This window comes from Eulemur rufifrons, chromosome 28, assembly GCF_041146395.1.
Source record: "Eulemur rufifrons isolate Redbay chromosome 28, OSU_ERuf_1, whole genome shotgun sequence".
Taxonomy (NCBI): Eukaryota; Metazoa; Chordata; class Mammalia; order Primates; family Lemuridae; genus Eulemur; species Eulemur rufifrons.
In genome coordinates, this window is record NC_091010.1 from 22,930,447 (window position 1) to 22,949,247 (window position 18,801).

Consider the following 18,801-nt stretch of genomic DNA (forward strand, 5'->3'; position numbering starts at 1 on the left):
AGCATCCTGTGTATAACAGTGTTTTAGGCCAGCTAATTAAAACCATTATATAGCTAATTTAAAATTGAAACCAGTAATATTTATAAAAACTTGTCAAAATTATAGCTTCCACAACTACTGAGCAATCCTATCCTCAACTGTAAGTCTAACAATGAAAAGAGATTTGAGAATACAGCTATCTTTTTTTTTTTTTTTTTTTTTTGAGACAGAGTCTCACTCTGTTGCCCAGGCTAGAGTGAGTGCCGTGGCATCAGCCTAGCTCACAGCAACCTCAAACTCCTGAGCTCAAGCGATCCTCCTGTCTCAGCCTCCCGAGTAGCTGGGACTACAGGCATGCACCACCATGCCCGGCTAATTTTTTCTATATATATATATATTTTTTTTAGCTGTCCATATAATTTCTTTCTATTTTTAGTAGAGATGGGGTCTCGCTCTTGCTCAGGCTGGTCTCGAACTCCTGAGCTCAAACGATCCGCCCACCTCGGCCTCCCAGAGTGCTAGGATTACAGGCGTGAGCCACCGCGCCCGGCCGAGAATAGAGCTATCTTAATCATTCAAATAGCAAGCTCAGTTTCTGTTTCAAATTCTTTATTATACATCATGTTGCACAATTTGAGGCTGGTTAAATACAATTGGTTTTCAAAATCTCTTTGAATATTTTCTAGATTACTACATGCAAGTGACCATGAAAATATTTGGCATTTTAAAATTTTGTAACTCTGAATAGGCACTTACATGAAGGAAAACATTACCATTCATAGATATCCACATTTAAAATAGATGTTCCAGCACATGGTACATGGAAGGTTTTGCCAGTAAAGAACTTGTTACTATTTTATCAAAGTGCCATAGTAGTAAAACAGGATTAAAGAAATGTAATTTGGATTATTTAGCTTACTCATAAAGTAAGGTTAACTGACAAAACTTGCGCTGAAGAGTATAAAAAATATTGGTACAAAAACCAATGAACTATAAGTTAAAGTAGTTTCCATACAGCAGGCTTCATTTTGGTTCCCACACTCCACATTTAGTGTATTTGAGATCAGACTCCATGCATATGAACGGATGACTGCAACCTTTTTTAGAGACTTCTAAACAAATGACTTGAATTTAGTGTTTAAAAAATTAAAAGCCTGGGTGATGTTTAAATATGAGTTTGAACTAGCCAAAGTTCCAGTTAGATAAACATGAAGTTGTCCAGATCTAGATAACTACATGCTTCACAGGTCCTCCTGGGTCCCCCTTCCCCAAATTTTCCCCTAAAAAGTAAAGAGAACAAATTTGTGAAGAAAATGATATTTGCATTCCCATGGCAAAAAGATTCTTTAAATTGAAATATATGTATATTTCAAAGTATTTATAGAAAAATTAAATAGTTTTTACAAATTCTAAAATGCCAACATAAGTCAACTCCACACTGCAGAAAACATACAGTGGCACTACTGGAAAGTAGTAGCAAAACAGTGACTTAATATGGCAAAACATTAAAATAAAATAAAAAGGCAGCCACAATGACATGCCACCTAATCCCTTAGGGAAAAAATTTAATATTCATACCGGAGGAGACTTCAAAGAAGATAAATTCAGGAAGCCATGGAATGGTACTCAGAAGCACCCACAGTGAGACACTTTGTATGCATTTCTCAAAACACCTATGTAAAAACAAATGTAGTTCTCAAAAATATTGAGATGCCATGTTTTCAATCTTTGCAGGATGTAAGGGCCACTCAGATTTTCTAATTTTATTTAAACACAAAATATTTAATTTTTTGCATGTAGAGAATAAGAGGTAATCATTAGCATAAAAAGGAAGAAAAAAAGGATTTCTAATTAACATTATGCAGAAAAAAGCAAAATTACAAATACCAGCCTACTTACATGAAAATCTTTAATGTTTATGCTGATGCATATCTGAGTGCTTATCATCAAATCAAAGTGTGCAGTAAAAAAAAAAGGCAGCTTAAGAAAGTTCCAGTGTTTCAAAGAAAGCACTTTTTTAAATGTATATACATGAAGAACATTTCATTATATCATAAAATAAATGCAGCACTGTATAATATAAAGGAAGACTAATATATATGGAATTTTGGCCTTTTCCCCCCTATGTGCTGCAACCATCTTTAACCTGCTGAACTTAATCTCAATGGTTATAGGAGCTTTTTGTTTTTCTTTTTTTCTCCTATTCAGTTCACATTTCAGGCTGTTCAGCAGATGCCTGTGATTCTGGAGATTCAAATCGCTGGTGAAAATTTGTTCTCTGTTTCCTCAGTTTTTCAGGAGCTTTTCTCCATAAGATGATCTCCTAATGAAACAAATGCAAGATATTAACAAATTAGTATTCTCTATGATGCCTTAAATTTTCTCCATTGAAATACTGTCACTTCACCTTTAACCATAATGAAATTAAATTCTTCCCTACAAAAGCCTTCATCTTTTCTGATTCCTGACTACCCTTCTGTCTTCTGTGCTCCCTACGCAAGCACCCATGCATAACACCACCACCAATCCAATCTGGCAAGAAGTCCTAGCTATTACTGCTTTAAAGAATTCCCAAAATCTGTCTTTTGATTTCTGTTCCATTGCCCTCATCCAAATTCAAGCCCTTGTCTCTTAGATACTAAAATAGCTTTCTGGTAGAGGGTTCACAGCCTCTCTTGCCTGAGAGACCTCTTTTCTAATCAATCCCTTGTTATCACTATCAGGTTAATCTTCTGAAATACTGCTTAGATTGGTCTTCAATAGTTCTTAGTTCCTCCAGGATGAATCTCCAAACAGGTATTCATGGCCCTCCATAATCTTTATTCAATTTACCAACAATATCCCCCTTTCTCCCACCAGCCAAACTGAGTTACTCTCAGTCTCCAATGCGCTCCAAATAAACATGCCCTGCATCTTCCCCTAGTCTTCAAATCCCTGTTCCTCTGCCTATTTAAATCTTACCCTAACCAATTCATCCTGAGATCTTCTTCTCTTCTAAATTTTTAAAATCATTTGTCTCATAAAGTCATGTCTGGCTGGGATTTTTTTTAGCCAATATATCAGAACTTAAACATCTAAAGGAGTGCCCATAGGAAACAATACACTTACTCCAGCAGTGCCATGGTATGCAATTGATTTTGAAATTGTATAAGTATCATGTTATTTATTTTGGAGTTATAAATTACCTAGGTTTAATTATACAGCATGTGGCAGCATTACAAGAGTAAGTTTTCTCTCTTCTAAATTACTGTCAAACTATTAAGTTTTCTGTTAGTTGTATATTTTTTTTTTCCACATATCTGCAATGTGAAGACCTGGAGGACAAATCATGTTTATAAAAAGTAGCTTTTCTATTCTTCACAGTATTTTCTGTTCTAGCGCAGTATAATTTCTAACTTAGCTTTGAACACTCAACTGACATTCAAATACGTATTTATTAATCTGATTCAGAATATAAAAGGCCATTCTAATGACAATCTTCATTCAAAATTCAGCAAAGGTTTTTAATTGATTTTCAAATGAGAACAAATTTTATGATAAATACTTTATATTTAAAAAGTATTAGAATTGGGTCATCTCATGGACATTCATAACAGAATTGTTTAATAAAGGAAAAATGAGCTGGGCACAGTGGTGCATGCCTGTAGCCCCAGCTACTGGGGAGCCTGAGCCAGGAGGATCACTTAAGCCCTAGAGTTTGAGGCCAGCCTGGGCAACACAGCAAGACCCTGTCTTTAAACAAGAAAATAAAATAAGGGAAAAGTTAAAAGCAAAAAAATCTATCAAGTAAATAAGGCCATTAAAAGTGATAATCAGCTGGGCGCTGTAATTACACCTGTAATCCTAGCACTTTGGGAGGCCCAGGTGGGAGGATTACTTGAAGCCAAGAATTTGAGACCAGCCTGAGCAAGAGCAAAACCCCATCTATACTAAAAATGGCATGGTGGCATGTGCCTGTAGTCCCTGCTACTTGGGAGGGAGAGGCAGGAGGATTGCTTAAGCCCAGGAGTTTGAGGTTCCAGTGAACTATGATGCCGCCACTGCACTCTAGCCAGGGAAACAGAGCGAGACCCTGTCTCAAAAAAAAAAAAAAAAAGTGATAATGGAGATCTGTATTTGCTGACAAGAGAAAGCTATTCAAGAGAATAAGAGTAAAAATGCAAATTAAAGAACAACCCATGTTATATGATCTAAACACACATATACAAATTTGTCTGGAAAACTAATCACAATGGTGGTAGAATTCCTAATGACCTTTACTTCATTTTTTGTTCTTTATTGCCTGATTTTTTTTTTTTAAACAAACAGATGTTTTTATTTAAAACAACAAGAAAAACCCAAAACTTTTAAGAGAAAAATAAAAGCCCTGACAAATTATAGCTATTCTGAGTCCTGCAGAATGATCACAACACAATTCCATTCTCATCTACTTCTTTATCATACCCTCCGTATTTTCATTTACTTATTGACTCCCACTTGCTCAGTACAGTAAAGCTTAGAAACAAGCTTTCTAGGTGTTTCTAGATCTGCCACAGAACAAAATACCAGCCTGGGTAGCACCATACCTGCTGCTTGAAGTACCTTCTGTCTTCCTCATCAACAAGCACTAGATTCAAAAAGTACCTTACTGAAAATTTTTTGTTCACATCTCTCATTGTTGGAGTTGGGTCATATCCTGCTAAAAATAGTCTTATTGGAATTGATTCACCTGAAAGAAAAGGAATTTCCATTTAATTCTAAAAGATGATTAAATATAGTTACATAACATTTAGGACTAAGCATTATAGAATAAACACTAATGCTTTATTCTCTCATGAGGTACAGCATAAAGACCAGGGTTTCTCAGCCTCAGGCAGCACTGACATTTTAGGCTGGATAATTCTTTGTTGTGGGGAAGGTCCTATCCTCTGTAGGATGTTTAGCAGCATCCATGGCCTCTACTCACGAGATGCCAGCAGCACCCCCCCAGTCATAACAGCCAAAAATGTCCCCAAACAAGTTGCTCCTTGATGAGAACTACTCTAGAAGCCAGAATGCCTGGCTTCAAATCTCAATTGCATCGCTCACTGGCTGTGTGACCTTGACCAAATCACTTAACCATTCTGTTTCGAGTTCCTCATCTGTGAAATGGGGAATAACAATAGTGCTCACAGGGAATCTGTAAGGACTATATGGGTTAATATAGAACTTAGAACAGTTGCCAGCAGGTAAGTGCTATATAAGTAGTTGTTATTTTCTGCTTTCATGAAGTTTACCATAATTTCTAATCATGTATATAAACTCTTGAATCCTTATTACTAATACATCCAAAGCAACAAACATGTACAGAATGATGATACTCCTTCATTACCAAAAATACTGCCATTCAGCTTGTCATTGCTTCTATTTTCCCAAGGGTAATTACATGCACATTCTCTTTTGAATATTTTTTATGTAATACTTTTCTCATGTACATATATTTGCTGAAAGATATAAAAATTTTATGTAAAAATATTTTTGATATAAAAATTTTATGTAAAAATATTTTTTACATAAAAATCTATGGCTACTGGAATTTTAGAAAGTAATGTTGCATTATACAAGAGGATATATATACATGGGTCATGGAGTCAGAAAGAACTGGGCTCAAACCTAAATTCTGCAATGATTAGCTGTATCACCTTTGGTGAGTTTTTTAACCTCCCTACATCTCAGTTTCATCTGCAAAATATGGAACCACCACCTAACTCAAAGAGTGGTAAGGAGCTTTCGAGCACCTGAGATTACAATGGCTCATCTACACTTGGCCCTCAATAAATACTCGCTGCTTTCTGAAGTAATTACAAACAGTGAGAAAAACCCAAAGACATAAATTTAACATGATAAATACTGGCTTCATTGTTTCAGACACTGTAAATTATCTAGTAATGGAACTGCTTATTTTCTCATGGGGCTGTAATAACTCCAAAATCCCACAGGAATTAATGCTCAGCCATACTGCATCTGTGGTCAGCATTAGAGAAAAGATTTACAAAGATGAACTATTATAACAGAAGACAATACAGATATTAAAAATTCAGAACTCTATCTATATGTATATAATAAACACACACATACACAACTGTCTTATCTAAATTCTAAATTTAGTAATCCTAGCACTCTGGGAGGCTGAGGCGGGTGGATCCTTTGAGCTCAGGAGTTCGAGACCAGCCTGAGCAAGAGCGAGAGCCCATCTCAACTAAAAATAGAAAGAAATTATATGGACAACTAAAATATATATAGAAAAAATTAGCCAGGCATGGTGGCACATGCCTGTAGTCCCAGCTACTCAGGAGTCTGAGGCAGGAGGATTGCTTGAGCCCAGGAGTTTGAGGTTGCTGTGAGCTAGGCTGACGCCACGGCACTCACTCTAGCCTGGGCAACAGAGTGAGACTCTGTCTCAAAAAAAAAAAAAAAAAAAAATTCTAAATTTAAACTGAGTGAAAAATTAAACTTTATTTCAGAATAGGAAGTACGATTGCAGTCTTCTTAGCAGCTATACAAAGATGACCTTAAAAACCATCATTATAACAATAGTTTTAAGAATTCACAAATAGTTTCACACTAAATAAACACAAACTAAACACCACAAACACTGCTGTTTGCACTACACAAAGAAGTAACTGAAAAGTGTGTTACCTTTTACTGGTGCACCATCCATTATTTCATATTTGGCGATTGTTTCTGTTTCCGTTGTGGTACTGGGTCCTAATGCCACAATATAAATGATATTAAAATTTTTCTATAATAGCATATAATTTTTATAATTAGAAAAAAGCTTAAACAATCTCTTTTAAAACAACAAATTGGAAGCTGAAGTTTGGTTTTAGTATCTTAAAATCACTTAAATTTACTAACAGGTAGAAACATAGAACTTAAGAAATCACAAATGTTTATAATTATAAATTCCTTTTTTTTTTAAAGGCAGAGTCTCCCTCTGTCCCCAGGCTAGAGTGCAGTGGCATCATCATAGCTCACTGTAACCTCAAACTCCTAGACTCAAACAATTCTCTCACCTCAACCTCCTGAGTAGCTGGGACTACAGGAGTACACTACCATGCCTGGCTAATTTTTCTATTTTTTTGTAGAGACCAGGTCTCATTCTTGCTCAGGATGGTCTTGAACTCCTGGCCTCAAGCAAACCTCCCATCTACGCCTCCCAAAGTGCTAGGATTATAGGCATGAGCCACCATGCATGGCCTACTGATTATAAATTCTTAAAAAGTATTGCCTAAAATTATTTTGAGCAAAAAATGAACAAAGTTAAAGGGGACAAAGTAAATCTATATGCTAAATAAAATTAAAAAGTAGTGATGAAACAATAGATGATATTGGGGCAACTAGTCAGCTATCTGGAAAAAGGTAAAGCTGGATCCATACCTCATGCTTACATCAGAACAAATTCCAAATGAATTAAAATTTAAAAAAAAAAACAAAACAAAACCCCCAAACCACAATTTATTATTTTAGTAGAATCAAGCACAGAAAATTATTTTTAGAACTTCAGTGTGAAAAAGACCTTTCTAACCATGGTACAAACCCCAGAGGCCATAAAAGGAAAAACTGATAAATCTGACTATATAAACACCAAGAACCTCTATATGGCATAAACCACCACAGGCAAGACAAACTGGGGAAAATTTTTGCTACTCTTAATACAGATAAAGGATTGATTTCTCTAAAATATAGTTTCTACAAATCAGTAAGAAAAGAGTAATAGTCCCATATAAAATGGAGCAACAGATAAGAATAGTTTAGAGAAAAGAAATACAAATAGTTTTTATACACATGAAAAGATGCTCACCCTCAATCAGAATGAGAAAATTGTGAATTAAAACTACAATGGGATATGCTGATTAGCTTAATTGTGGTAATCATTTTACAACATACGTATATATTTATCAAAATATCCCATTGTACACCTTGAATATATACAACCTTTGTTTGCCAATTATAGCTCAATAAAGCTGGGGGGAGGGGAAGAATCCATAACAAAAGATTTTGGCTGGGCATGGTGGCTCACTTTGGGAGGCCAAGGCGGGCAGATCATTTAAGGTCAGGAGTTTGAGACCAGCCTGAGCAAAAGCGAGACCTTGTCTCTACCAAAAATAGGAGGCTGAGGCAGGAGGATCACTTGAACCCAGGAATTTGAGGTTGCACTGAGCTATGGTGCCACCACTGCACTCTAGCTGGGGGCAACAGCACAAAACTCTTGTCTCAAAAAAAAAAAAAAAAATCTCAAAATGACAATGGAGTACTTTTTCCTCCTTATCCATGAGATTGGCTTAAAGTTTTTATAACACTGTGCTGGTGAGAATATGGGAGAAAAAAGGCTTTCCTACATTCATTGCTGATACCAATGCAAATTGGCATAATTCCTAAAGAGAACAAACTGATAATATGTAACAAAATTATAAACAAATATACCCTTTGACCTAGTAATTCCACTAAGATTTTATCTTGCACACATGTCCACATACATGCAAAATGACATTACTAATTAAAGCATTATTTGTAATAGCAAAAGACTGGAAACAACTTGTATGTCCACTAACAGTGGACTGATTCAATTCCAGTATATCAAAAAAATGGAATACTATAAAAAAGATGAAATACTCTACACATTGATGTGATATTGATCTCTAAGATATACTGTTAAGTGAAAAAGCAAAATATGTATTATACATCACCATTTAAGTAAAAAGGGGTGTGTATAATATATACGTACTTATATAATCACCTAGAAAGACTTTAAAACTTATAAATACCTATGAGTAGCTAGAGTGCAGAAATAGGGCACTTTTTACTGTTTAGTCTTTTACACTTTATTTTTGAACCATGTGAATTTACTACCTATTCAAAAATTAATTTTTAAAAAAGGATTAACTTACTGACAGTTTAAATAATATTTTGTGATTTCAACTAAAACAAGGAATTTTAATTCAACTTACCAATTCCTGTGATCTCTTTTTTGATCAGTTGTAACTCCATATGTTGTATTTTTATTCTTACTAATAAGAAGTAAATTTTCCCAACAATCACATCCTTTAAATGATATCTATTGGGAAAGAAGGTATCTTATTAAATATCAGTTTAAACAAAAAGAGTGAAACATGTCCTGAAAGACTGAGCTAACTTTAGTATAATAATTATTTAAGATTACCATTTTCACTATTCACATGTTTAATGTCCCCTTTTTTCAAAAAAGTACTTATTTCACTATGCTAATAACTGAAACTTGACCATCAATATACCTCAGAGGGAATAATTAGCCTGATTAATTGCTGGTCCTACTTAAATGTTAACTTAGTTTCCAGAGAACCTAAGCACTTAATGGAAAATTAAGATTTTTGGGCCGAGTGTGTGGCTCACGCCTATAACCCTAGCACTCTGGGAGGCCAAGGCGGGAGGATCGCTCGAGGTCAGGAGTTCGAGACCAGCCTGAGCAAGAGCAAGACCCCATCTCTACTAAAAATAGAAAGAAATTATATGGACAGCTAAAAATATATATATATAGAAAAATTAGCCGGGCATGGTGGCACATGCCTATAGTCCCAGTTACTCAGGAGGCTGAGGCAGAAGGATTGCTTAAGCCCAGGAGTTTGAGGTTGTTGTGAGCTAGGCTGACGCCACAGCACTCTAGCCCAGACAACAGAGTGAGACTCTGTCTCACAAAAAAAAAAAAATTTTGTACTTGAAATATTTATTTGGTGTATAAAGATATTTTTCAACATTAAAAGCTCTACATGAGAGTGTAGTATCATTATCATTCTAAGTGAAAGAATAGTTCAGCTAATGTAAATCATCTGGCTACAGAGAGAGAATTAATAGGTGCTACCTCCATAGGTTTGAGTTTTAACTCAAAGACTATTCCCAGGTACCTTGAAATGATGTGGTATTAAACCTGGGAATCCCTATAATACCTAGAGGACTTTTTAGCCTCCTCCCAGGTTTGGATCTCAAAATAATATCCTAAGAGTTGATTAATACAATTGTGTTAGTCTAAAGAGAGGCTTCAGTGATAAGTTTTAGGGCCCAAACTATCTGATAATTTTATAAACAATATAATTTTAAGACACTGAAGGCATACTTATCACATTTTCAGTGATATAAACCTGAGAGTGATAACTAATAAAAAAATCACATAACAGAAGAATGTGTAGGAGGGGAATAATACAGGTTACATCTATTTCTTCAACAAATAAAGTTTAATGAAAAAAATAGGGGGAAAACTTAGAGATTTAAGACCCAAACAACCAAATGCAATATATGGACCTTGTTTGGATACTGATTTGAACAAATCATGTGAGAAAAGACATTTATGAGATAATTAGGGAAATGTGAACACTGAATATATGAAGATAGTAAAGAATTATTAATATTTTTAGATATAACAGTATTGTAGTTATATTTATAATGATACATAATGTTTTATTTTTAAAAACATTTTTCTGAATAGACAGAAGATAAACTTGTCATAGAACATTCAAATAACAGAGCTGTATATAGTAAACACATAATTTATCCTCTAAAGATAACCACTGTTATCAGCTTGGTGTATATATCATGGCAGGCTCTTTTCTATTCATATTTAAATACATTATTATTTTACAAAAATGGAATACTATAATACTATATATGCTGTTTTTATGGCTAGCCTTTTCACTTAATAATATATCATGGGTACTCTTCTGGAGAAGTAAATACACATTTATCTCAATCCTTTTAACTTTTTGGCATTCCACAGTATGGTTGGACCATAATTTATTTAACTGTTCTCCTACTGATGGGGATCTAAATGGCCTTTGATTTTTTGTTCTTACAAATAATATTTCTGAAAACATGTTGGTCCATGTATGAAATGATACATACACTCCCCCTATAGATTATACTGAAGCAAATTATGAATTAAATTATAAATCTGGAATTTGCTTCAATATAATCTATGTGGAATGTAGAAGCTGAATACAGATAAAACAAATCCGACCATGTATTGATAACTGTTGGAGCTGGGCAATGTTTACATGAGTATTCATTATATTATTCAGTATACTGTTCATATATTTTGGTATACGTTTGAAATTTTCCATAATTAAGTTTTAAAAGGCATGAAACAATAAACAAAATATAATCTGATTTTATAATAATACAATGTATATAAACATATATACTCTCATTCTCCCCCCATGGAAAGATATACAAAAGGATATTAGTAATGGTTTAAGTGGTAACAGTGAAAATATGTGAAAAGAGATGGCCAGGATGATGTGGTATCAAACCAGTAAGATAAAATTTTACAGACACAATAGGATTGGCTGCCTTCTGAGATGGTGAGATCCTCTACAAAAAAGTAGCCAAGCAGAGTTTTCAGCAATAGAATATGAAAGACATCTGCACTGGGTGGAAGCCAGACGAAACCCTTGAAGGTTCTCTTAGCTTGGATACTGTTGGTGTGTTAATATCAGATTAATGTCAATTCTATCCTTATTTTGATGAATTTACAAAGACCTGAAAAGTTCAGTTTTTAATTTTCCCTGAACATTTATCTGTGAAAGGTACTTACTTTGATTTATTATATTCAAATTCTATATGTAGACAATCTTCAATGCCCACTTCCATCTTAATAGAGTTGTTAACATCAGGATAGGTGGCAAGCTGGTGAACAATAAGATCATATTCTTTTACCAAGTCTGTCAGTCTTCTTACTATTGTCACTTTAAGAAAATACCTACAAAATGGAGAGGACGAGTTAAATCACCTGTGATAAATTTTAGTGTTTTAAATGAGTAAACATTAACTGCAACTCAGCTTTCTCCTTACTGGAATTCCTTGGGATCAACTTACTTCATTACTTCATAAAGAAATTCTAATTGTCTTTTAAATGCCCCCAACATGAAAAAAATACAAAGTTCAATTTTGAAAACAGTATATATGCCTTTCAGATGAGTTAAGAGAGCTTTCATCAAGCCTACGTGAAGAAATCTCTCCAGATAACTTCTTTTTTTTAAAATCCCTATCTGGTTAAGGCACTGCTACTTGGAATTTTGGATCATTCTAGATGGATAACCCAAGTTCAACAATGAAAGGAGGATCTCAAGACCTGATACATTCATATTTCCCTGGACTCTGAGGCATCCCTGGCTTCCTGCTTGAAGACTTGGTGAAGGGAAAGGACATTGGACTGAGAACTTAGAAAACAGGGTTTCTACTCCGGTTCTGCTACATAAGTCAGATAGCCTCTTTGGGGTTTCAGATCACTTCTTAACCATATACTAAATGAGAATTGCTGAGAATCTCATGGATTTAGAGAGTAATTCAGTTTACACGACAAATGAAGTGCCTAAGGAACAATTCACACAAGGGAAGTGTATGATTACAACTTCTCCTAAAGGGTTCTCCAAATCTACAATGTTTGAAAGCTCTCAGTAAACCTCAGATCAGCATTAGCCATTCAAAATATGTGACAGACTTTTTAAGAATCTTAAGTCTTTTTTTTTTTTTTTTGAGACAGAGTCTCGCTCTGTTGCCCGGGCTAGAGTGAGTGCCGTGGCGTCAGTCTAGCTCACAGCAACCTCAAACTCCTGGGCTTAAGCGATCCTACTGCCTCAGCCTCCCGAGTAGCTGGGACTACAGGCATGTGCCACCATGCCCGGCTAATTTTTTGTATATATATATTTTAGTTGTCCATATAATTTCTTTCTATTTTTAGTAGAGACGGGGTCTCACTCTTGCTCAGGCTGGTCTCGAACTCCTGACCTCGAGCGATCCACCCGCCTCGGCCTCCCAGAGTGCTAGGATTACAGGCATGAGCCACCGCGCCCAGCCAAGAATCTTAAGTCTTCTAATCCAGAATTATAATTAGAAGTTTGAATAAGATATCAATAATAGCCATTACTTTCTGGTTTTGACTATGTTTACAGCTTCTTTAGTTTTTTGAGATGGGGCCCTCATTCTGTCACCCAGGCTTGAGTACAGTGGTGTCATTATAGCTCACCGAAGCCTCAAACTCCTGGGCTCAATCGATCCTCCCACTTCAGCCTCCTGAGTAGCTGGGACTACAGGTACACGCCATCAGGCCCAGCTAATTTTTTTTTTTGGTCTTTTATAGAGATGGGGTCTTGCTATATTGCCCAGGCTACAAGTGCAGTTTCTGATACACATTCATACCTCAAGCGGACATTGGCACCGATGTAAGATTCATATGGCTTTTCAACTTGCATGAATTCAAAATCATAACTTCTGCTCTGAGTCAGTTCTCCAGGTAGGGCTAGTTCTTTCACTAGGTTTACAAATTCATGAGTATTACTCTTGTCATTGAAAAGTTCTAAGAAATTTAAAAAAGCAAAAAGACCAATTATATTTCATATCCATTTCAGTAAAACTCAAGCTTCTACTTCCAAAGCAAATAATTTTTACCAAAAGAAATGCTGTATTTGTCTCTACTTTAATAAACTAGAGCTATGATCTAAATATCATTATCCTTCTCATTATTATGCTCTACTTAGGCATAAAAAATTCAAGTAGCATAGCACAATGAAAATTTCTATTAAAAATGAGTTCATTTCTTTGATGAAAATGAAGCTGTCTGACACATTACCAGCAATTATTTGAACTTCCTCCAGACAAGGCAAAAATTGTTTTGTTTTAGTTAGGCAAAAATATTACCTGGATAAAACTACAAAACACAAAAGACTAAAGCCAACTATTAATTAATTACTATAACTTGCCCCAAGTACAATCACATTCTGAATAGATATGTAAACAAATATCCACCCATTTCAATTTCTAAGTTTTACTGTACTTTAAAAATGCAGAGTAAAACTTAGAAAGCTAGATTTAAAATCCCATTATGTAGACAGTCTTATAAAGACATTTTCTCTTTTCTGAATCTGCAGTACCAAAAGATTTATATATAGTTTAACTCCCTGCTAAATCAAGCATGTCTCTGAAATACATGTATGGAAATGTACACAGGTTGATCTAAGTCAAGAAGACATTATACTTTTCCTTTTCACATGGAATTTTCTGACAGGTAAGTCTGGCTACAGGCACACACTACATCAGGAAAACAAATGATATGAGTAATCAGAAAATGAAGGATGAAGGTGAGGCTGCTAATTAATTGTAAGGCTGGTAAAAAATGTAGGCAGATGGAAATTTCAGTAAGTCAACTAATTTACTTGAATTATTTTTCAAGGCTGGTAGTTTACTTAACTCCTTTCACTTTTAGTAATGAAGCCCAATAACAAATAAAGGCAGGATGAGTCACATATTTAATACAAGTAAAAGAAGCATGATTTAATATATTTATAAAATAAGTCCTCTCTTTTATTATGCACAATCAATTCCTTCCTTCCACAAAGCTAAGCTCTAATGCAGTCAATTTCAGTGCCAAATCCAACCCTCTTCAAACTGAAGTTATCAAAGAAAAAAAGTAATACTATTTTAAAACTCACCAATTTGACCTACAAATTCAATTCTAATTCCTTGGTGCTCTAGCCTCTTTCCAGGTTGCTTAAAGGCTAGGTTTACCTGCCAAAACATGAAATTATAAGAGATGTTAACAGTCCTTTGAGTGGGCCTACTAGTAGATTCCTTCCAGATGAATGAAATCTGTAAGTATTTCATGTATTCATTTATGAAGTTTCAGATACCACCATATACTTAGATCAGGATGATGTTATATCACCAGAGTAGGTATAATTTATGCATACACAATTACTAATGAACCTATTATTTACATATACACTTAAACCATCAGTTTTGTCAGGAAGGAATCCTTCTTTACAGCTGGAGAAGTATAAAAACACTCAAAGAAAGGAAAACCTTCAACTATTCATATGTGTTTTCTGGTCAAATAAACAACTCTATGACTAGTAATAACATTTTAATGTGAAGTAATTACTAATTCCAAGAATTGACCTAAAAACAGACATGATCCCAGGATATTTAAATCAAGCAACCCTAACATCCACACAGCCAGGACTATATTATGAACAATGCACAGAAGTCTATGGGTCAAATCATAGCTTTATACCTACTGTACCTGAGGTATTAATATCACTTTTAGTTTTTTATAACCAAGAATATATTGTTTTAATTCTTAACCTTAAAAGCAATGCTTATTGCCCCGAGTCTGCTATTCATCCTAAAAGCAGAATGTCTAAAGATTTAAATTTGAGTATGATTTATCTTATGTATTTCTGAAGTAAAATATATAATCTCAAAATCTCTAAATTCATCTATCTGCCAAATGGAAACCTTCAATTTATACTTTTTAAATTTGAAATGATATCTGTCGAATACATATATTAGAAATAAAATTTTAAACATTAAGAATTATCTAACAAAGAATCCTTTTGTATACAAAAAGCACACTTCCAGGTTTATTCTTTAGTATAAGGAGTATTAGTAATGTGACTCTTAAAAAGTTTTTTTTCCACACAATGCTTCCCAGAAGAAAATAGGAATCAAAGGCCAAAAGTCCCAGAGGTCTAATTACTTATTTGTAAACTTCATAATTAAAATATTCACTCTTCTCTGTCTTCCACATCTTATAATCAATATAAGTTACATACTTGCCTGCAAAATTAATAGCTCAGAAAAAGAAGTAAATAAACTATGGTACATTATATGATAGATTATTATTAAAAGTTTAAAAAGAATAATGTCAAAAAATTTTTAATGATGTGGGAAGATGTGCATGATATGTTACGTGAAAGAAGCATGATCAAATTTTATGCAAGTATATGCCAATTATATTTTTTGAAACTATAGAAAAGAAATACTCTTTTTTTTTTTTCCGTTGAGGCAGAGTCCCGCTCTGTCACCCTGCCTAGAGTGCTGTGGCGTCAGCCTAGCTCACAGCAACCTCAAACTCCTGGGCTCAAGCAATCCTTCTGTCTCAACCTCCCAAGTAGCTGGGACTACAGGGATGCGCCACCATGCCCGGCTAATTTTTTCTATATATTTTTAGTTGTCCAGCTAATTTCTTTTTATTTTTTAGCACAGACGGGGTCTTGCTCTTGCTTAGGCTGGTCTCAAACTCCTGAGCTCAAACAATCCTCCCGCCTCAGCCTCCCAGAGTGCTAGGATTACAGGCATGAGCCACCGCACCCAGCCCGGAGTTTTTACTTTCTTTACTTGGCTTTTACTTACTTTACTTGGCTTGGATCGCAAGCCAAGATCAGAACTCAAAAAAAAGTAAGCTGTAGACTAATAAGAATTTTAATATTAATACTTTTGGGTTTTTGTCCTTTTAAAAAAAATATCTTGGTTAAGAAATTATAATTTATGAACCCCTCCCCACAAAAAATTCCCAGATGAATCACTACGCAAATTTTCACAATTAAAAAAAAAACTATACCTCAATACTTAATTAAACACAGTCAACCAAGACTCTCAAAATTACTCAGAGGTACAAGGATATAAGGCCTATTTTTAAAAGGGAGAACCTAAGTCAGATATAGTCTTAGAGCATAAAAAATTTAGGATACAGTCCAGTTGAACTAGATTTAAGGAAGATTGGTTACTTGACATGAACCAAAGAGTAAATACTCTAAGTAAGGATAAAAAGAACACAAGTAAGTCACTTTTAAGAATTTCCCTATTGATTTTGTGGTAATCTAAATATTTCCAGTAGTCTTAAGGAATACTTCAAAAACACTCCAAAAAACTTTTGCCAGACAGCAACTAGTTCTAACTTTTAAAAGTATATGCCACAGGCATGCCAAGATAATTCAATGGGGAAGAAATATTCTTTTCAACAAAAAGTGCTAAAACAACAAGGTGTCATCATGCTGGACTCCTACCTCTCACCACAGACAAATAATAACTCAAAAGGATAAAATACCTAAATGTAAGAGCTACAATTACAAAACTCTGAGAAATAAAAAAGATATTAATCTTCATGACCTTGGATTAGGCAATGATTTCTTAGATTATGATGCCAAAAGCATGAGCAACAAAAGAAAAAAATAGATAAATTGGACTTCATCTGGTCACCCATCTTGTAGTTTCCAATTACCTTTTCATAACTTTTTATTTCCTATCAGTCTTCTTTGTTAAGTGGTGACTTAATAGCCTTTTTGGAACTGTCATTCTGGTATTTTCATCTTACAACTCACTAATTCTTAAAAGTGCTATGTGATATATCCTTTTAGTGTGTTAGTAAACCTTTTATTAAAGTAAAGCAAACATACAGAAGAGTAAACATAAAGTATGTGAGTCATAAGTATATAGCCCAATGAATTTATTTATTTATAAACATACACGAAAGAAGCCATGAAACCCAATGAATTTTTACCAAATGAAGTCACACAGGTAACTACAACCCAGATCAAGAAATAGAACATTACCAGCACCTCAGGAGCCTTCCTTGCGACCCTTCCATTACTCCTCCCTACCACAAAGGTACCTCTACCCTGGCTTTTATCACAATTTGTTTTGTCTCTTTTTGAACTTTATACAAATGGAGTAATTCAATACGTCATGTATTTCTAGTATCTGGCTTCTTTCACTTAGATTGTAAAACTCATCCATGTTGTGTGAAGTGGTAATTCTGTTCCTTCTCATTGGTGAGTAGATTTCATTGTATAAATATACCACAATTTATTCATTCCACTGTTCTTGGATGTTTAGGTTATTTCCAGTTTGGGGCTACTGTAAGTAGTGCTCCTATGAATTTCTTGTATGTCTTTTGATGCTCATATGTTTGGATTTCTCTTGAATATCTATGAGTAGAACTGCTAAGTCATAAGGGTACACATATATTAAGCTTCAGTAGATAATGCCAACCAGTGTTCCATAATTTGAGTTGTTCTGCATTCTGGCCAACACTTGGCTTTGTCTTTGAACTGGTGGGTAAGTAGGGGTGTCCATTATGTTTTGTTTTGTTTTTAAGCAGACTTTAACCTGTTTAAAGCAGTTTTAGTTCACAGAAAGATTGCGTGCAAAGTGTAGAGAGTTCCCATATATCCCTTGTCCCACACATGGGGTCTAAATGTTTGTGTGCCCCCCAAAATTCATATGTTGAAATCCTAACCCCCAAAGTGATACCTTTTTGGAGGTGGTTAGGTCATGAGGGCAAAGCCCTCAGTAATGGGATTAGTGCCCTTACAAAAGAAGCTCCACAGAGCTGCCCTGTCCCTTCTACCATATGAAGATGCAGTGAGAAGGCACCATTTATAAATGTTAACCAAGAAGAGGGCCGTCACCAGACACCAATCTGCTGGCACCTTGATCTTGGCCTTCCCAGCCTCTGGACCCATGAGAAATAAATTTCTGTTGCTTATAAGCTACCCAATTTATGGTATTTTGTTATAGCATCCTGAACAAACTAAGACACACACACAGCCTTCTCCACTATCAACATGCCCTACCAGAGTTACATTTTGTACAGTTGACGACACTATATTGATACATCATTATCACCCAAAGTCAACAGTTTACATTAGGGTTCACTCTTGGCAGTGTACATTCTATAGGTTTTGACAAATATATACTGACATGTACCCACCAACAGAGTATTAAAATAGTTTTGCAGCCTCTGCCTCTGCCTGTTCATCTTCAATACCTGGCAACCACTGATCTTTGTACTCTGATCATAGTTTTGCTTTTTCCAGAATGTCATATAGTTGGAATCATATAGTATGTAATCTTTCCAAATTGGTTTCTTTCACTCAGTGGTGTGCATTTAAGGTTCCTCCATGTATTCTCGTGGTGTGATAGCTCATTTATTTTTAGCTCTAAATAATATTCCATTGTATGAATGTACCACAGCCTATCTATCCATTCATCTCCTGA

The 18,801-nt window shown here is 34.9% G+C and overlaps 1 protein-coding gene across 4 annotated transcripts in view; it reads right to left on the minus strand.

Annotated features, from left to right (window-relative positions):
• Nucleotides 1–1,446: 1,446 nt before the first annotated feature.
• VPS26A (VPS26 retromer complex component A) overlaps nt 1,447–18,801 on the minus strand; it is a 35,378-nt gene continuing 18,023 nt past the window's right edge. For all 4 annotated transcript variants that reach the window (XM_069460020.1, XM_069460019.1, XM_069460022.1 and 1 more), the window contains exons 3-9: nt 14,454–14,529; nt 13,165–13,321; nt 11,561–11,725; nt 8,949–9,055; nt 6,637–6,705; nt 4,545–4,687; nt 1,447–2,302 (exon numbers count right to left, since the gene is read on the minus strand). In XM_069460020.1, coding sequence (XP_069316121.1) covers nt 2,189–2,302; nt 4,545–4,687; nt 6,637–6,705; nt 8,949–9,055; nt 11,561–11,725; nt 13,165–13,321; nt 14,454–14,529 — 831 coding nt within the window. In that variant the 3' untranslated portion in view covers nt 1,447–2,188. The remainder of the gene's footprint in view (nt 2,303–4,544; nt 4,688–6,636; nt 6,706–8,948; nt 9,056–11,560; nt 11,726–13,164; nt 13,322–14,453; nt 14,530–18,801) is intronic.